We start from the raw sequence: 20,151 nt of genomic DNA on the forward strand, positions 1-20,151 counted from the left end.
AGCCGGGAGTGGGGGGCGGGGGGGGCGCATACGCAGCCCCCACGAGCATCTCGTGTAGTTTCTGTTCACACCGATGGCTTCGGTGGCGCTCCCCCTCGCCTCTCCACCTGCACAGCGCTGTGCGCAGTGTTTGACTAACGGAATGCACGAAAAGTAGGTTCAGAATTGCTCACCGCCCCCCCCGCCCCGCGGTGACAAGTGTCCAGGCTGAGGGCACGCGGGCTGGGGCTGGAGCGCAGCGGCGGGCAGGTGCCGGGAGGGGCGCCCGCGCGGTCTGGTGCGGCTGCCGCTCTAGGCGCCTCTGTTTCTGTTCGCTTCCCTCCGGGTTGGTTTCCCCGCCCCCAAGCCTGGTTCTCCCTTTCCCACCTCACTTCCGCCCACTCCCTGTAGGTAAGTCCTCGGTTTCTTTCTTTTCTTTTTCACACAGAAGGTAACTTCTAGAGATCTTCTCTTGCTTTTTGCTTGCCCCTCCTGCCAACTGACCATGTTCAGGAGAGCACCGAGCGTGATGGGTTCGCAGAGCTCCCCCTCGCTGTGCTGCAGCCCTGAGTCGGCCGGGCTCGTGGTTGTCCGCGGGGCTGCCCTGGGAGCTGCTTCTTGCCAGGGACTCCCAAGAAGGCGGAGTGCGAGTCCGAAGGCGGGCGTGGACAGTCTCATCAGGCTGGGACCTTGAGCCAAGACAGGAGGTGATGTCAGTCCCCGGGTAGCTTTCATGTGCATTTTCTCTAATTGCAGTGAGGTCATATTTTTAAGTACTGTTTGTCTCTTTTTTGTGAATTTTCTATTCACATTTTTTTCTTGTTTTTAAATTAGGTTTTTGGTCTTTTTCCTTGCATTTTTAAGAGTCTGTCTTATACTAGGAGTATTAATTGGCCTTCTGCCTGCATCACAGGCTGCAGATACATACTCCTTTGGACTGTGTCTGTGATGCTTTCCAGCCATGCAGAAGTTTTCTTTTTCAGTTGTAGATAGTCATTTCATTGATCTTTTAGTGCCTCTGGATTTTAAAGTGGTCGGAAAGCGTTACTCTGACGCTAAGGTGGAAGAGGAGTGTGCCTGGGCCTTCCAGGATTTGTATGGTCCCACCTTTCTCATTTAGCCCCTGATACATTTGGAGATTTTTTGTGGGTATCGTGTGAGCCATGGGTCCGGTATTCTCTCTTCTTAAGGGGTTAGCCCACTGGCCCAGCACCACTTACTAAAAACTCATCTTGCCCCGTGATTCAGGGTGCCTCCTTTGTGCTAAACTAAATTTCCCTGTGTCCTTGATCTGCTCAGGAATTTCTGTTCTTTTCCTCCTTGCTTCTTCCTGAGCCCTTGCTTGCACTGAGGTAGTTACTTCGGCTGCCCCGTGTGTTTCAGCGAGGCCTCGCCTCCCAGCTGTTTTCCATTGTCGTCCCAGCTGTTCTTGCATGTCTGTGCTTCTGTACGAACTTGAGTGCCCGCGTGCTAGAGCCATAGCTCTAGTGTCTCTGTTGGGGTTGCATTACATTTACAAATTAATTTAGGGAGAATTGATAGCTTTATGTTGATTGTCCTTTCCAGAAATAGGAGTGTTTCTCCATTTGTTCAAGTCTACTTTTGTGACTTTTAGGAATGTTTTAAATTTTCTCTCATAAAAAAGAGAGAAATGGAAATTGGTCTATTTGGTATTTCTGTTTCTAATGAGGTTAATTTTAGTAAACTATATTTCCATAGTAAATTATTCTTTTAGCTAGATTTTCCAACTTATTTACATAGATGTCTGAAACTACATAGTTGTTTTTTTTTTTTTTTCCTAAAGATTTTATTTATTTATTTGAGAGAGAGAGAATGAGAGAGAGAGAGCACATGAGAGGGGGGAGAGTCAGAGGGAGAAGCAGACTCCCTGCCAAGCAGGGAGCCCGATGCGGGACTCAATCCCGGGACTCCAGGATCATGACCTGAGCCGAAGGCAGTCGCCCAACCAACTGAGCCACCCAGGCGCCCTGAAACTACATAGTTTTTAAAAATGTATTTTTCAATGGCTATTTTCTTTTTTTTTTTTAACTTTTTTTTAATTTAAATTCTGTCAATTAACATATAATGTATTATTGGTTTCAGAGGTACAGGCCTATGATTCATCAGTCTTATATAATACCCAGTGCTCATTGCATCACATGGCTTTCCTCTCTTCCCCTATGATCCTCTGTTTGTTTCTTATATTCCACATGTCAGTGAGATCATATGATAATTGTTTTTCTCTGATTGACTTATTTCGCTTAGCATAATATCCTCTAATTCCATCCACATCATTCAAATGGCAAGATTTCCTTTTTTGATGGCTGTGTAATATTCCATTGTATGTGTGTGTATATATATATATATATATATATATACCACATCTTCTTTATCCATTCATTTCTCAATGGACATCTATTGTGGACATTACTGCTATACACATTGGGGTGCAGGTGCCCCTTCAGATCACTATATTTTTATCTTTGGGGTAAATACCCAGTAGTGCAATTGCTGGGTCGTAGGGTAGCTCTATTTTTAACCTTTTGAGGAACCTCCATACTGTTCTCCAGAGTGGCTGCACCAGCTTGCATTCCCACCAACAGTGTAGGAGGGTTCCCCTTTCTCCACATTCTCACCAACATCTGTCGTTTCCTGACTTGTTAACTTTAGCCATTCTGACTGGTATGAGGTGGTATCTCATTGTGGTTTTGATTTGGATTTCCCTGATGCCGAGCGATATTGAACACTTTTTCATGTGTCTGTTGGCCATCTGGATGTCTTCTTTGGAGAAGTGTCTGTTCATGTCTTCTGCCCATTTCTTGATTGGATTATTTGTTCTTTGGGCATTGAATTTGATAAGTTCTTCATAGATTTTGGATACTAGCCCTTTATCTGATATGTTATTTGCAAATATCTTCTCCCATTCTGTTGTTTGTGGTTTTGTTGCCTGTTTCCTTTGCTGTGCAAAAGCTGTTTATCTTAATGAAGTCCCAGTAGTTTGTTTTTGCCTTTGTTTCCCTTGCCTTTGGCGTTGTGTCTAGGAAGAAGTTGCTGCGGCTGAGGTCGAAGAGGTTGCTGCCTGTGTTCTCTATGATTTTGATGGACCCCTGTCTCACATTTAGGTCTTTCAGCCGTTTGGAGTCTATTTTTGTGTGTGGTGTAAGGAAATGGTCCAGTTTCATTCTTCTGCATGTGGCTGTCCAATTTTCCCAACACCATTTGTGGAAGAGACTGTCTCTTTTCCATTGGACATTCTTTCCTGCTTTGTCGAAGATTAGTTGACCATAGAGTTGAGTGTCCCATTTCTGGGCTCTCTATTCTGTTCCATTGATCTATGTGTCTGTTTTTGTGCCAGGACCATACTGTCTTGATGATGACAGCTTTGTAATAGAGCCTGAAGTCCAGAATTGTGATGCCACCAGCTTTGGCTTTCTTTTTCAACATTCCTCTGGCTATTTGGGGTCTTTTCTGGTTCCATACAAATTTTAGGATTATTTGCTCCAGTTCTGTGAAAAAAGTGGATAGTATTTTGATAGGGATTGCACTGAATGTGTAGTTTGCTCTCGGTAGCATAGATATTTTACAATATTCTTCCAGTCCATGAGCATGGAATGTTTTTCCATTTCTTTGTGTCTTCCTCAATTTCTTTCATGAGTGTTCTGTAGTTTTCTGAGTATAGCTCCTTTGCCTCTTTGGTTTAGCTTTATTCCTAGGTATCTTACGGTTTTGGGTGCAATTGTAAATGGGATCGACTCCTTAATTTCACTTTCTTCTGCCTCATTGTTAGTGTATAGGATGCAGCTGATTTCTGTGCATTGACTTTATATCCTCCCACTTTGCTGAATTCCTGTATGAGTTCTAGCAGTTTTGGGGTGGAGACTTTTGGGTTTTCCACACACAGTATATCATCTGCAAAGTGTGAGAGTTTGACTTCTTTGCCAATTCAGATGCCTTTTATTTCTTTTTGTTATCTGATTGCTGAGGCTAGGACTTCTAGTAGTATGTTGAACAATAATGGTGAGAGTGGACATCCCTGCTGTGTTCCTGACCTTAGGGGAAAAGCTCTCAGTTTTTCCCCACTGAGAATGATATTCAGTGTGGGCTTTTCATATATGGCATTTATGATATTGAGGTATGTTCCCTCTATCCCACACCATGAAGAGTTTTAGTCAAGAGAGGATCCTGTCCTTAGTCAAATGCTTTTCCTGTATCTCTTGAGAGGATCATATGGTTCTTGTCCTTTTATATATGTAGTATATCGCATCGATTGGTTTGTGGATGTTGAGCCAACCTTGCAGCCCAGGAATAAATCCCACTTGGTCGTGGTGAATAATCCTTTTAATGTACTGTTGGATCCTATTGGCTAGATTTTGGGGAGAATTTTTGCATCCATGTTCATCAGGGATATTGGTCTGTAATTCTCCTTTTTGGTGGGGTCTTTGTCCCGTTTTGGGATCAAGGTAATGCTGGCCTCATAGAAAGAGTTTGGAAGTTTTCCTTCCATTTCTGTTTTTTGGAACAGTTTCAGAAGAATAGGTATTAATTCTTCTTTAAATGTTTGGTAGAATTCCCCTGGGAAGCCATCTGACCCTGGGCTCTTGTTTGTTGGGAGATTTTTGATGACTGCTTCAATTTCCTTGCTGGTTACAGATCTGTTCAGGTTTTCTCTTTCTTCCTGTTTCAGTTTTGGTAGCTTATTCATCTCTAGGAATGCATCCATTTCTTCCAGATTGCCTAATTTGTTGGCATACAGTTGCCCATAATATACCCTTATAATTGTTTGTATTTCTTCAGTGTTGGTTGTGATCTCTCCTCTTTCATTCATGATTTTATCTATTTGGGTCCTTTCTCTTTTCTTTTTGATAAGTCTAGCCAGGGGTTTATTGATCTTATTAACTCTTTCAGAGAACCAGCTCCTAGTTTTATTGATCTGTTCTGCTATTCTTTTGGTTTCTATTTCATTGATTTCTGCTCTAATCTTTATTATTTCTCTTCTCCTGCTTGGTTTAGGCTTTATTTGCTGTTCTTTCTCCAGCGCCTTTAGGTGTAAGGTTAGGTTTGTGTATTTGAGACCTTTCTTGTTTCTTGAGAAAGGCTTGTATTGCTATATACTTCCTTCTTAGGACCTCCTTTGCTGCATCCCAAAGATTTTGAACAGTTGTGTTTTCATTTTCATTTGTTGCCATGAATTTTTTAAATCTTTAATTTCCTGGTTGACCCATCCATTCTTTAGTAGGATGCTCTTTAGCCTCCATGTATTTGAGTTCTTTCCAAATTTCCTCTTGTGATTGAATTCCAATTACAAAGCATTGTGGTCCGAAAATATGCAGGAAACAATCCCAGTATTTGGTACCGGTTGAGACCTGATTTGTGACCCAGGATGTGATCCATTCTGGAGAATGTTCCTTGTGCACTTGAGAAGAATGTGTATTCTGTTGCTTTGGGATGGAATGTTCTCAATATATCTGTGATGTCCGTCTGGTCCACTGTGTCGTTTAAAGCCTTTATTTCCTTGTTGATCTTTTGCTTAGATGATCTGTCCATTGCAGCGAGAGGGGTGTTAAAAGTCCCCTACTATTATTGTATTATTGTTGATGTGTTTCTTTGATTTTGTTATGAATTGGCTGCTCCCATGTTAGGGGCATAAATATTTACAATTGTTAGATGTTCCTGTTGGATAGACCCTTTAATTATTATATGGTGTCCTTCCTCATCTCTGATTATAGTCTTTGGTTTAAAATTTGATTTGTCTGATATGAGGATTGCCACCCCAGCTTTCTTTTGATGTCCATTCTCATGATAAATGGCTTTCCACCCCCTCACTTTAAATCTAGAGGTGTCTTTCGGTCTAAAATGAGTTTCTTGCAGACAACGTATCAGTGGGTCTTGTTTTTGTTTTTTTTTTTAATCCAATCTGATACCCTGTGTCTTTTGATTTGGACATTTAGCCCATTTACGTGCAGAGTAATTATTGAAAGATACAAATTTAGTACCATTGTATTACCTGTAAAGTGACTGATAATTTATATTGTCTCTGTTCCTTTCTGGTCTGTGTTACTTTGGGGCTCTCTCTTTGCTTAGAGGACCCCTTTTAATATTTCTTGTAGGGCTGGTTTGGTGGCCACAAATTCCTTTAATTTCTGTTTGTCCTGGAAGCTTTTTATCATTCTTTCTATTTTGAATGACATCCTAGCTGGATCACTATTATAGGTCAGGGTGTTGGCCTACTTTTAATGATATTGAGAGGGGAGTTCTCTGTGCCTCCTGGATTTTGATGCCTGTTTCCTTCCCCACATTAGGGAAGTTCTCCACTATAATTTGCTCCAGTATGCCTTCTGCCCACCCCCCTTTCCTCTTCTTCTGGGATCCCAGTTATTCTAATATTGTTTTGCTTTATGGTGTCACTTATCTCTCGAATTCTCCCCCTCGTGATCCAGTAGTTGTCTCTCTTTTTCGCAGCTTCTTTATCCTCCATCATTTGATCTTCTATATCACTAATTCTCTCTTCTGCCTAATTTATTCTAGCAGTTAGAGCCTCCATTTTTTATTGCATCTCATTAATAGCCTTTTTGATTTTGACTTGGTTAGATTTTAGTTCTTTTATTTCTCCAGAAAGGGATTCTCTGATGTCTTCTATGCTTTTTTCAAGCCCAGCTAGTATCTTTATAATCGTGATTCTGTACTCTAGTTCCAACGTCTTATGTTCGTACTGATTAAGTCCCTGGCAGTCAGTACTGCCTCTCGTTCTCTTTTTTTGAGGTAAGTTTTTCCATCTTATTCTGTCCAGAGAAGAATAGATGAACAAGAGAACAAAGTACTAAAATGGCGACAGTGACCCCAGAGAACTATACACTAAACAAGTCAGACCCGAAACTGAAACACGAAAAGAAAAAGAATATAATCAGACAGGTGAGCAGAATAGAGCAATACACTGGATTCTGTGTGTATTTTGGTCTGGTTTTTAGAAAACTAGATCCCAAAATTGTAAAGAGAGAAAAACTTATATATGTGTAACAGTAAAGTCAAATACAATGAAAGGATAGAATGTAACTGTAAAAATGGAAATTAAAAGACAGGAAAAACAAAAGAGAAGAAAAACAAACAGGGGCGCCTGGGTGGCTCAGTTGGTTAAGCGACTGCCTTCGGCTCAGGTCATGATCCTGGAGTCCCGGGATCGAGTCCCGCATCGGGCTCCCTGCTCGGCAGGGAGTCTGCTTCTCCCTCTGACCCTCCTCCTCTCATGCTCTCTCTCTCTCTCTCTCTCTCATTCTCTCTCTCAAATAAATAAATAAAATCTTTAAAAAAAAAAACAAACAAACAAACAAAAAAGGGATATAAACGGGTTAACAGAACAGAGCAGTATACTGTCTCCTGAGTGTATTTTGGTCAATTAGAAAAAACTACGTCTCAAAATTGTAAAGAAAGAAAAACTTTTTATACAAAAATAAATATATTGAAAGGATAGAATGTAACTGTAAAGATGAAAATTTTAAAAGACTTTAACAAAAAAAAAAAAAAACCCACCCCCCAAAAAACAACAACAAAGAGAATATGATAAGACAGGTGAATAAAGCAGAACCATTCACTAGAGTTTAGGTGTATTTTGGTCTGTTAGAAGAAACTGCATCCCTAAATTGTAAAGAAAGAAGAACTTACATACATACAAAAGTAAGATTCAGTACAATGAAGGGATAGAGTGTAACTGTAAAAATGAAAATTAAAAAAGATTTTATTTTTAAAGATTTTAATTTATTTATTTGACAGAGATAGCGAGAGCAGGAACACAAGCAGGGGAGCCTGCTTCTCCCTCTCCCACTCCCCCTGCTTGTGTTCCCTCTCTCGCTGTGTCTCTCTCTGTCAAATAAATAAAATCTTTAAAAAAATTAAAATTAAAAGGAGTTGATAAAAAAATCGGTTGAAAAAGGAAAGAAAAAAATTTTTTAAAGATTTTTATTTATTTGTCAGAGAGAGAGAGCACGCGAGCGAGCACAAGCAGAGGGAGAAGCAGATTCCCTGCTTAGCAAGGAGCCCGACACGGGGCTCGATCCCAGGACCCTGGGATCATGACCTGAGTGAAGGCAGACGCTTAACCAACTGAGCCACATAGGCATCCCAAGAAAGAAAAAAAAATTTTTTTTTTAAAGTTGAAAGCCTAAAGAATCACGGTAAAAAAGCCATGGATTCTCTGTGCATTACTCCCCTAGCGCTGGAGTCCTGCCGTTCTCACTGATCGGTAAACCTGGTCTTGGCTGGCTGTTCTCGCTGATCTTCTGGGGGAGGGGCCTGTTGCCGTGGTTCCCAAATGTCTTTGCCGGAGGCGGAATTGCCCCGCCCTTGCCCGGTCCAGACTAAGTAATCTGCTCGGGTTTGCTCTCGGGAGCTTTGGTTCCCTGCAAGCTTTCCGTCCAGCTTCGGAGGCGGAGAGTGAGAATGGCGGCCTCCCAGTCTCCGCCCCGGAGGAGCCGAGAACTCGGGGTCCCGCTCCTCAGTGAGCCCCCAGAGAGAAGCAGTCAGTCACTCCCGTCTCCCCGGTCTCCGACCGCACTCCGTGCTCACCCGGCCTGTGACCGCGCGTTTCTATCTCTGGCCCCTGACCCCGTGTGGAGTCTCCAAACCCAGCAGATCCCTGCGGTGCGCTCCCGCACCGCTCCTCCCGGGGGAGGAAGGGGAGTCTCCCCGGATCTGCCGCTTGTTGGGTCCCTGCTGGAGGAGCGGTGGCCCGACTGTGCCGCGGATCACGGTTTATGGCAACCCCGAGCTGAGAGCCCGCGCCTCGGCTCCGTCTCTGCAGCCGGCTTCCCCGCTCCGATACCTGGGAGCTCTGCCGCACTCAGGCACCCCCGGTCTTTCTGTGACCCTGAGGGTCCTGAGACCACACTGTCCCACGAGGGTTCCACCCCCCGCTTAGCCACTGGAGTGACGTCCCTCAGCGGAGCCGACTTCTAAAAATTCCGGTTTTGTGCTCCGCGGCTCTATCACTTGCCAGAAGTGGCCGACGGAGGCCCCTCCCCCGCCGTCTATCCTCCCGAATATCACCTCAGATTCACTTCTCCGCACGTCCTACCTTCCAGAGAGTGGTCGCTTTTCTGTTCAGAGAGTTGTTGCTATTCTTTTCTTCGATCTCCTGTTGAGTTCGTAGGTGTTCAGAATGGTTTGATCCCTATCCAGCTGAATTCCTGGGACCAGATGAAATTTAGGTCTCCTACTCCTCCGCCATCTTGCTCCTCCTCCTCCTCCCCATTTCTTATTTTGTGTATTTGTGTTTTCTCCCCATTCTGTTTCATTCAGCTAATTAATAGCTTGTCACTTATTTTGAGGATGCCCGAGTGGATCAGTGAGTGGGGCCTGTGACTCTTGATCTCAGGGTTGTGAGTTCAACCCCCCCATTGGGTGTGGAGCCCGCTTTAAAAAAAAAAAAAGTTTGGGGCACCTGGGTGGCGCAGTCATTAAGCGTCTGCCTTCAGCTCAGGTCATGATCCTAGGGTCCTGGGATCGAGCCCTGTATCGGGCTCCCTGCTCCGCGGGAAGCCTGCTTCTCCCTCTCCTTCTGCCGCTCCCCCTGCTGTGCTCCCTCGCTCGCTATGTGTCTCTCTCTGTCAAATAAATAAATAAAATCTTTAAAAAAAAAAAAAAAAGTTTATTCACTTTTTTTTTTTTTTAAAAAAACAGGCTATTTATTAGCTAGGTTTACTGTTGTTCTTTCTAATATATCATCAATTTCTGCTTTTATCTTTATTTTCTTCCCGTGCTTTCTCTTACTTTGTTGTTTATTTTCTAACTTTTTGATTTGGGAATTTAGCTCATTTGTTTTCATTCCACCATTTTTATTGATCGAAGTATTTAGCATTTCAAATTTTCCTCTGATCATTCCTTTAAATATATTTCATAGTCTGATAATGTTTTCATTGGCATTTTGTTTTAAGAAATTCAGGAATTTCTTTGTTTTTATCCCCTCCTTCGCCCAGTAGTTTAATAGGTGGCTTTTAGGTTTCCAGGTGGAAGAGACTTTTTTTTAATATTTTATTTATTTGAGAGAGAGTAAACAAGCGGGGGGTGGGTGGCAGAGCGAGAAAGAGAAGCAGATTACCTGTTGAGCAGGAAACCTAATACTGGGCTCGATCCCAGAATCCTGGAATCATGACCTGAGCCAGGGGCAGACGTCTCACAGACTGAGCCACTCAGGTTCCCCTGGGAAATCCTTTTTTATGTTAATAATTTCTAGGTTTTCTGCATTGCGATCAGAGAATATTATTCATAATATTTCTGCTTTATGGAATTTACTGATATTTTCCTTGTGACCAGCTTTTGTAACTGCCCTGTATACACTTGAGATAAAAGTGTATTTTTTTCTGTTATCATGGTGAAAATTGAAGGTATATATCTTCATGATGTATTGATCAGTAATATTCAGGGTTAGGTCTTCTGTTTCCTTCCTGGTTGTTTGTCCTCTTGACCTGTCTTCTGTTAGTTATTTCATTCATTCATTCATTCATTCATTCATTTATTTATATATATATATATATATATAAAGATTTTATTTATTTGACAGAGAGAGACACAGCGAGAGAGGGAACACAAGCAGGGGGAGTGGGAGAGGGAGAAGCAGGCTTCCCACGGAGCAGGGAGCCCGATGTGGGGCTCGATCCCAGGACCCTGGGACCATGACCTGAGCCGAAGGCAGACACTCAATGACATAGCCACCCAGGCGCCCCTGTCTTCTGTTATTTATTATTAATGAGTTTCTAGGTTTTCTTGTCTCTCTTGCAATTTTGCTTTATAAAGGTGGTGTTTGTATTTGGTGCACATTCCTAACTGTAATATCTTTTTTTTTAGTGAATTGTGGGTTTTAGTACTAAAAAATGTCCTTTTGTTGTGCTTTTGCCTTGAATTCTACTTTGTCTAAGACGGTGACCGCTGCCCCTTTGCCCTTTGTGTCTCCATTCGCCTGGCGGGACACTTCTGCTCTCATCCCTGAGTCCCTCAGTGTTAGCTCGTTCTCTGATTTCAGACAGCACAAATCTTGTATCTTGCTTTGTGAGCCAAATGGAAAATCTTATCTGGAAGTGATTTAAGCCCCATTTGCATATATTACTATGTGCTTTGTCTCAGCTCCGACGACATTTTATAATTGCTCTGTATATTTTATATTTGCTGTTTCTTTTTCTATGTGATTCTTTTTTTCTTAGCTTTTATTTTTGAAAATCATTGGTGTTTAAGAAAGTCGGCGATCTTGCCTGCGTGCATCCCTCCACACTTGTACCATTGGTGCCCCGTCATTGGTTTCCTTGCTTACCTTCCACAGCTGGCTTCAAGGCAGCTTCTCTGACACCACTTACTGCCTGGACAATAGTCCATGAGCTGCTTCCATCCTTTTCAATCCCCGCCTTTTGCAGTCCCTTTTCTTCCATTTCCCAGCTGCATTATTTCTGCTATGTCAGACACAGGGTGTTTATAGGTCTCCATAACCTATACACAGGTAGGTTGTATCTGACTGCATCCCGTGCTGGTGTTGGTCCTCCTGTGAAGTGTTCCTGTCCTCTTCCAGTTGGATGATGCTCACCCTTAGGCGCATGTCCTCAAGTAGGGGTCAGGGGTATAGAATTCTCTGAGCTCTGGCAAAGCAAAATGTTTCCTACAGTCTTAATGATGTACAGAAGCCTGGCCTGGCTGGGTCGCACTTTCCACTCTGATTAACGTAGCTTTGCTGTTGTGAAGAATGTCTTCCTGGTACTGAATCTGGTTATGGTTCTGTCGCTTTTTTTTCTTACACCAAGATGTTCAGTAGTGATTATTAATTCTGATCAGAAGAAAAGAAGATTAGAAATTGCTTTCGAGGACAGCTTTTCCAGCAGACATACCTGCTTATTGGCTTTTGTCATTGTTCCTCTCCCAGAACTGTTAACGGAAGGACTGTTGATCAGAGACTCGCTCTCCTAGACGTCACTTTCATTACATCTCTAAACACTCCTGCCCCATGTCGCCCTTCCTCATACACCAGCATTTCTTTGAGCCGGGCCTCAGCAAGTCTAGTCGGCAGGCAGGCGAGGTCTGCAAGTGGACATGTAGACGGAGGCCCAATCGGAATAGTCTTGGTGGCCAGGGAGGAATGGATCGGGCCATGGACACAGGGCAGCTGTGACTGCATGTGTCGTGAGGATGAGTCTGCACTGGCTGGGTTGGGCAGGGTGGAGCCCGGCTGGGAGGCTGGTGAAGGCCAGCCCTGATGCAGCAGCAGTGGGTAGAGATTGTTGGGGGGGGGGGGGTCCCAGACTGTTCACAGAGAACTTGCTGGGCCCGTAGAAGCCATGACGTGAGAGTGAGGTGGGCTGAGGTTCCCCGTCAGAAACGGAGCAGGCTCACAGCAGACCGCACTGGGGGGCAGATGCCTGAAGGTGCCTGTAGGGGGCCAGCTGCAGGGACGTGCAACTCACGAAAGCGGTCTGGGGCAGCGGGGGAGGTTTGGTGGCGTCCGTGTCCCCATGGAAGGAGGGGATGGTGGGGGCAGGGCAGTGCGGAGGAGGAAAGCTGGGCACAGGGAGCTCTGGGTGCCGGCAGAGGGTGGCTGGGAGGGGCTGTGGTCATGCAGGTCCCTACAGGGAAGCTCCTCGCAGACATTTCTGTGAGCTCACGGGTGTGAAGGCACTCTGCCTGGTGGTCTAAGTCAGCAAAACGTTAGCTGCCATTACAGCTGAACCATGGCTTATGCTACTGTCAAAGTGCCCCAGTGAAAGGAACGAAGGTGTGTCTTTGTTTTCTATAGAGGACAAAAAATTATCCCATGCTAAAGTCTGCAGGGAAGTGGGGACTCTGTACCTTCCTTTGAGGATGGGGCCAGGTGTGTGTGCGCCGCCAGCCCTCCCAGCGGCCCAGCTGTGCGCTGCCGTAGCCTCTGGTGCCCAGGATCCCACGGGTTGTAACAGACAGGGCGGGCAGAGAAGAAGCACGAAGTCGAACCCCTCAAACTTGCTGAGATTCAAGGAGTTGGAATAATCCTGAATCATTATTCTCCCTGCCATCCTGCCTGTTTTCAAAGAAGGTGATTTAACTGCAAAGTGAAATACAGCCTTGCTTTTTTATTGGAACAGCCTGAAAAGTGTTTGATCATGTCTTTGGGATTGTTGCACGTATAAACTGAATGTTTGGGAGAGCCGTCTTCCAGTAGAGGTTGATGTCGGGGTCCCCGGTACAGTCAGTCGTGTCCTCTTGCCTGAGGGGCACTTGCAAGGGACAGCATTCGCCTCCCCGTGGGGCTGCCTTCTGGGCTTCTGTTCACTAGCATGCCCCCACTGCTTCCTGCCCTCCTGTAGGGACTTAGGACAGACTCTGGGCTTGCAAGCACCTTAGGTTTCAGGGAGTCTTCTCAAGGGCCCTCCCATCACGGAAATGTATCAGGTAAAGACCAGTTGCGGGGCACCTGGGTGGCTCAGTCGTTAAGCGTCTGCCTTCGGCTTAGGTCGTGATCCCAGGGTTCTGGGATTGAGACCCGCATCGGGCTCCCTGCTCTGCGGGGAGCCTGCTTCTCCCTCTCCCACTCCCCCTGCTTGTGTTCCCTCTCTTGCTGTGTCCCTCTCTGACAAATAAATAAAGAAATCTTTAAAAAAAAAAAAAAAGACCAGTCGCTTGGGGAATCTGGGTGCCAGCCAATGGAGCTCTTCTAGTGGGACCTGAAGCCACAGTTGCTTTGCTCAGCAAACCTTGTGAGTTCCATAATTTCCAGGTTGAACGTGGAAGTTCACAAGCACATGAGAGACATCTGCCCTCCTTTGGCTGTTTGTAAAGTCTGATTTTAGAGAAAATTTTCAGTTTGTGAAGTTATTAAAATTAAGTAAAGCCAGGTAATCTGTTCTCTTATAATCTGACTTTCCTCTTTTCTTTCATTTTACAGATGATGTCTTTCTGCCTAAAGATATCGACCTAGACAGCGTGGATATGGATGAGACAGAGAGGGAAGTGGAGTATTTCAAAAGGTAAATGTTACGGCTTTGTGTCTGAAATGATGATGGTTTCACGGCTGCCAGACATGACCCTCCTGACCCCCCCTGGCATTGCTGCTGTCATGGACACGAGTTCTGTGAACTAGCCGAGGGGCCTGTCACACACGTCCCCCCACAGTCCTGGCACACACACGGGCCTCCTCACTCACCCTCACACCCAGTCACCTCTCCCCACCCCTCTGTGTGAAGACTGGTTGAGGACCGTGGCTCCAGACCAGCAGCATCAGGGAGCAGGCCCCTCCCCAGACCTGCTGAATTACTCTTGGGAGGGACCCAACATCTGTGTTGTCACAAGCATCCCTGGTCATCCTCATGTGTGCTTGACATTGGAACACACTGATAACGGCATGCTTTTGGGGAGAAAAGTAACATTTTAGAGATTCGCTCAGTTTTCCCGATAAGCAGATTTCATTAGTACTGTGTTCAATAGTATTTTATCTACTTTGTGAATTACAGCAAGCAAATTTCATTTTAAAGTTTCTTGTTCCTTCTTTTAACCTGTTTGTTTCAGATAATACACACATACACACACAAAAGGAGCAGGTAGATTGCAGTGCAAAAAGTCATTAACTCGTATCTGAAATATTGTAGGGGCATCTGGGTGGCTCAGTCGGTTAAGCGTCTGACTCTTGATCTCAGCTAAGGTCTTGATCTCGAGGTCAGGAGTTCAAGCCCCGCATTGGGCTCCACGCCCAGCACAGAGCCTCCTTAAAAAAAATGAAAGATAAAAATAAATGAAATATGATAGAATTCTAAATTATTCTGGAAGTTATGTTTATTATTTAATTTATGTATGTGTGCATGTGTGTGTATATATCTCATCTTAGCAGGCAGAGTAAAGCATTTGCTAAAGTTGGACGTCCATTCTAATAAAAACTCATACATAGGACTAGATAGGCATATCCTTAACATAATAAAGGGTATCCATAAAATACAATAAATGCCATAGTTACAGTGAAACATTAAAAGCTGTCCCTTGAGATTAAAAAAGACAAAAGAAGATAAGGATGCCCAATGTTACAACTTCTGTTTGTGAAGGTGTAAGAAGAAACAAAGGGACAAGGATCAGAAGGAAGAAATAGAATTGTCATTCTCAGGTGACGGAAGTGTGTTTGTACAAAGAATCTGTAAGCAAATCACTTGAGTTACTAAGATAGTTTGCCCTGAGGCTGGATTCTAGGGAGCATTTTGTGGATAAAGGCAGAACTTTGGAGAGAGATTTTCCCAAGGTAGACCTATAGGACTCATATACTTTAAAATCATGCATGACCTTATAAACAAAGATTATCAAACACCCAAGACCTGGGGAAAAGAAACATCTAGAAATGAAAAATGTAATGAGTAAAATCAAGATGTTAATAGATACATGATAAATAGATTAGACATTGCTGAAGAGGGAATTTGTGAACTGGAAGAACTATCTGAAAGATGCACCCAGAATGCACCCACATACAAAGAAATTAGAAAAGAGGAAAGAGGCTCAGACACATGGAGGAGAGACTGAGTCTGACATACATTTAACTGGAGCCCCCCTAGGAGAATGTGAAGGCTACAGAAAAGCTGTATTTGAAGAGATACAGCACCTGGGGATTTTGCAGAGCTAATGAGAAATCCAAATCTACAAATTCAGAAGCACAACATATACCAGTGGAATAAACAAACAAAAATCCATTCTTCAACATAGCAAATGTGAAACCAGAAGACCATGGGGTGATATTTACAGCGTTGAGAGAAAGCTGTCCGTCTGTAACTGCGTATACCACAAACCTGTTCTTTTCCATAGTAAAGAAAAACTACAGGAACTTGCTCCAAAGAGATCTATGTTTAAAAAAAAAAAAAAATCTTCAAGAGAGAAAGATACCTCAGAAAGACAGTGTGATTTGCAGGAAGGAGAGAGAGAAACAGCCTGATAAATGTTGTTAAATAAAACATTTTCTTTGTAACAAGATAGTAATAATGTCTAATTGACATTATGTCTGAAAGAACCACAGTATTGAACAGAATAGTATGTAAGCTAGGTGTGAAATAGAGCTGAGTATCCTCGCGTCCTTTTCTCGTTGAGGTATTTAACAGGTATTTAATATTCAGACTTGAAGCTAAATTGGCGATACAGTTTCACAAGTAAGCATTAAAAGAATAGAAATAGGATGTATAAATTGCTAATCTGTAGAAGGAAAAAAATCAAAACTCAAAATGAAAAAATAAATGTAAAGAAAGTACAGTAAACAAATTTTAAAAACACGAGAGACACAAGTTCAGTTTTATCAGCAACCATGATAGAAAAAAAAAGTTTGTCAGATTGTGTTAACGATTTTAAATATATACACACACATGCTTACACGCATGCGCACGCGCCCACACACACACTCTGTTTATAAGAACATACCTAAAATACAGTGAATAGAAAGGTGGAAGTAAAGAGGAAGTGGTGTATAATTATGTTATTATCAGACAGAATATGGATTAATGTAAGGGACAGATAAAGGTTGCTACATAGTGCTAAAAGGTTCAGTGTGTGAGGAAGACATAGAAATTTTAAGCTAGGTACTAAATGAAATAGCCTCAAAATACAAACAGGAAATAGTTTGGGCTGCATAGAGGATCAGATCTACTCTCCGTGTAGGACATCTCCAACTATGTCTGTGTGGCCGCTTGCTTGAGCAGTGCGTGCATCCACAGGGATGTGGAAGATGAATACAGATGAAAGTGCGTCCAGGGAACAGGGTGTCTGTGTTCTTGGGCCCACGGGGGACACTCATGGAAGCGAAGCAGGTACTGGGCCACAGAAAGCAAGGGTCAGAAGTTTCAGAGAAGAAATATGTATAATTGTGTTCTCTGACCACGCCACGTTTAAATCAGCAATTTACAAGAAGTAAATTTTTAAGTCCCTAAGTATTTGGAAATCTGAAAGTATGTATGTTTAACTCATGGGTTCAACAAGAAACCACAATAGACATTTAAAAATATGTGGAACCAGAAGAGAAGGAAAACACTGCATATGAAAACTTGTGGGATGGAGACACAGTTCGTTCTCAAGCACTCTTTCAGTGAAGTCTTAAGACTGCCGAGTGAGTTTTAAAAAACCTGAAAATTAATGAGTTAAGGATTTTTGAGAAATTAGGGAAAGAACAACCAAATAAACCCAAAGAAAGTTTAAGGAGATAATGTATAAAAGAAGTCGTGAAACAGAAAAATACAGAGAAGATCAACAAAGCCAAACTTTGACTCTTTGAAAATATTAAGTAAATAAATAAACCTTTGAGAGACTGACCAGGATAAAATAGGGGAAAAAAGACACAAAACAATACAGTAATTAGATGGAAAAGAACCAGAATGTTGATAATTATCAAAGTTGGACCATGGCTGCACCCATGTCACCACACTCTGCTTTCGTGTGGGTTTGACATCTTCCATAATGAAGAGGGTTTCTTTAGTTTTGTGACTATGTAAGTGAGAAGGAAGACAGAGCTACGGGTACCGCAGTGACTCAACCGTAAGAGAACAATGGGAACAACTTCACAATTAATTTTAAAACAAATACAAAATCAACCCAATGACAAAATAGCCTGAAGGATCCAGTAACCATCAAAGAAATCAGGGTAGTGGTTGTGAATAATCCCGATGAGACACTACATTCTGACATTTGTGCTGAGAATTCTCCCAAAACTTAAGAGATTATCCAGCCTTCTACTGATTCTGCCAGAGGATTGACGGGAGGAGACAGCACAAGACACCCCACTTTATTTTATGAGAGAAGGAAGATTTTGATACCAAAATCTGCTAGAAGTGATTACAGAAAACATGAAAAATCACAGATCTGTTTCGGTCATGAATATTAATTGGGTGCAAAAAAATTTCACATTCCAAATCCAACAGTATTTTAAAAAGCAGTATGTGACCAAACTGGTGTACCCCAGGAATGAATGCAAGGAGTATTTACTATTAGGAAATCCACAAATGCTATTTGCTAAATTGATAATTAAGGAAGAGCCATATGATCATTTCCATAGGTTTAGAAAAAACATTTGATAAAAATGTTAGCATTCAATTAATTAAAAAAAGAAAAATGGTAAACTAGTAGTAGAAGGAAATATCCTTAACCTGAAAAGGAGGTTTACCAAAAGAGACAGAGAAAAGAAATCTACATGAAACAGTTTCTCAAACGGGAAGCGTGGAAGCATGTGCAGAACAAAGATGCTCTCTGTTTCCACTTCTTCTGTTCAGCCTTAAATCGTGGTTCCTAGGCAGCATAATAAGAGAAAAGAAATTAAAGGCTTAAGGAGTGGAAAGCAGGAGATAAAGTTCCATTTTACTTACAGATGATCTAATTGACTACAAAGGGAATTACAAAAGAATTTAGCAAGAAAAAGAATTTTTAGTGAAGGGACTGGCTGTAGGATCAGTGTACAGAAGTTATGTTTCTCTATACCATCCGTAATTTAAAAATGTAGTTTAAATAAAGACAGTATTTGTAACGGCACCAGAATCTATGCAGTCTCCATGAATAAATCTAACAGAAGTTGCCCACGACCTATGCGTAGAAGAGGATGAAGCATGAGTGAAGAATATTGAAGACCTGGAATAGAGCCTGTATTCATTGATAGGAAAAGTGAGTATCATAAAGGTATCTCACTTCCCAAAATTTATCTGTAGATTTTAAAACCCAAGAAGGATTTTGTAAAATTGAGTGTTCCTAAAACACATTCGTGTAGGGTAGATACGTGACGACACAGTCACACGTGGGATGCTGTACAGCCGAGGAAAGGAACGAGCCAGAGCCGTCTGCAGCGTGGATCTTACGAACTGAATAGTAGACAAAAGGCAGAACACGAGAATATACATAATACACTGTTTATATAAAGCTCAGTTTAGACATAACCAAAGTACATTTTTAAGATTTACTTTATTTAAAATCAGTTATTGGGGCGCCTGGGTGGCTCAGTTGGTTAAGCGACTGCCTTCGGCTCAGGTCATGATCCCAGGGTCCTGGGATCGAGCCCCACATCAGGCTCCCTGCTCGGCAGGAAGTCTGCTTCTCCCTCTCCCACTCCCCCTGCTTGTGTTCCTGCTCTCGCTATCTCTCTCTCTGTCAAATAAATAAATAAAATCTTCAAAAAAAAAAAAAAATCAATTATTAACATAAAATGTATCATTAGTTTCAGAGGTAGAGTTCAGTGATTCATCAGTTGCATAAAACACCCAGTGCTCATCACATCACGTGCCCTCCTTCATGCCCATCCCCCAGTTACCCCATCCCCCCAGCCACCTGCCCTCCAGCAACCCTCGGTTTGTTTTCTAGAGTTCAGCGTCTCTTATGGTTTGTCTCCCTCTCTGATTTCATCTTATTTTTCCTTCCCTTCCCCTATGATCCTCTGTTTTCTTTCTTAAATTCCACATGTGAGATCATATGGTAGTTGTCTTTCCCTGACTGACTTATTTTGCTCAGCATAATACCCTCTAGTTCCATCCACATCGATGTAAATGGCAAGATTTCATTCTTTCTGATGGCTGAGTAGTATTCCATTGTGTATATACACACCACGTCTTCTTTATCCATTCATCTGTTGATGGACATCTGGGCTCTTTCCATTAGTACATTTTTTAATGTACACCTTTCAGTCCAGCAGCTCCACTCCTGGCTGTCTGCCCAAGAGAAATAAGAGCATGTATCCACACAAAGATTCCTACATGAATGTTTCTAGAAGTTTCACTTGTAATAGCCAAAAACTGGGGACAACCCTGTATCCACAGCAGATGAGCAGATAAACTGTGCTCTGTCCGTCCAGTGGACACCACTCAGCAGTGAAAAGCATACTCCTGATGAAACAACCAGAGCCAGATCTCAGAAGCAGGGTGCTTAGGGCAAGAAGCCAGACAAGAGGTAACAAAGTGCAAAGTTCCGTGTACATGAGATGCCAGAAAATACAAGTTCATCCCTAGTGACGGCAGATCCCTGTTTGCCTGGGGCCGGGGCAGCAAGGAGATGACAGCAAAAGGACACTTCCTGGAAGTGTTCTGTGTCTTGATTGACGGGATAGTTTCCCGATGTATTTGTCAGCACTGTGAGCTCTAGAATAACTGTAATTTATTGTACATAAAATATACCTCAGTAAAGTATATTTTAAAAATTAAGTCTATCGTTCAGGGATACTCTACAGTACATAGGTGTTAAGACTAT

At 42.7% G+C, this 20,151-nt stretch overlaps 1 protein-coding gene across 3 annotated transcripts in view; it reads left to right on the forward strand.

Annotated features, from left to right (window-relative positions):
* The window catches only part of FAM193A (family with sequence similarity 193 member A), a 116,913-nt gene that overhangs the window by 93,336 nt on the left and 3,426 nt on the right, over positions 1-20,151 (forward strand). For all 3 annotated transcript variants that reach the window (XM_032395468.1, XM_032395466.1, XM_032395467.1), the window contains one exon: positions 13,865-13,946. In XM_032395468.1, the coding sequence (XP_032251359.1) occupies positions 13,865-13,946 (82 nt within the window). The remainder of the gene's footprint in view (positions 1-13,864; positions 13,947-20,151) is intronic.

Source organism: Phoca vitulina, unplaced genomic scaffold (genome assembly GCF_004348235.1).
Source record: "Phoca vitulina isolate PV1807 unplaced genomic scaffold, GSC_HSeal_1.0 scaffold85, whole genome shotgun sequence".
NCBI classification, from domain to species: domain Eukaryota; kingdom Metazoa; phylum Chordata; class Mammalia; order Carnivora; family Phocidae; genus Phoca; species Phoca vitulina.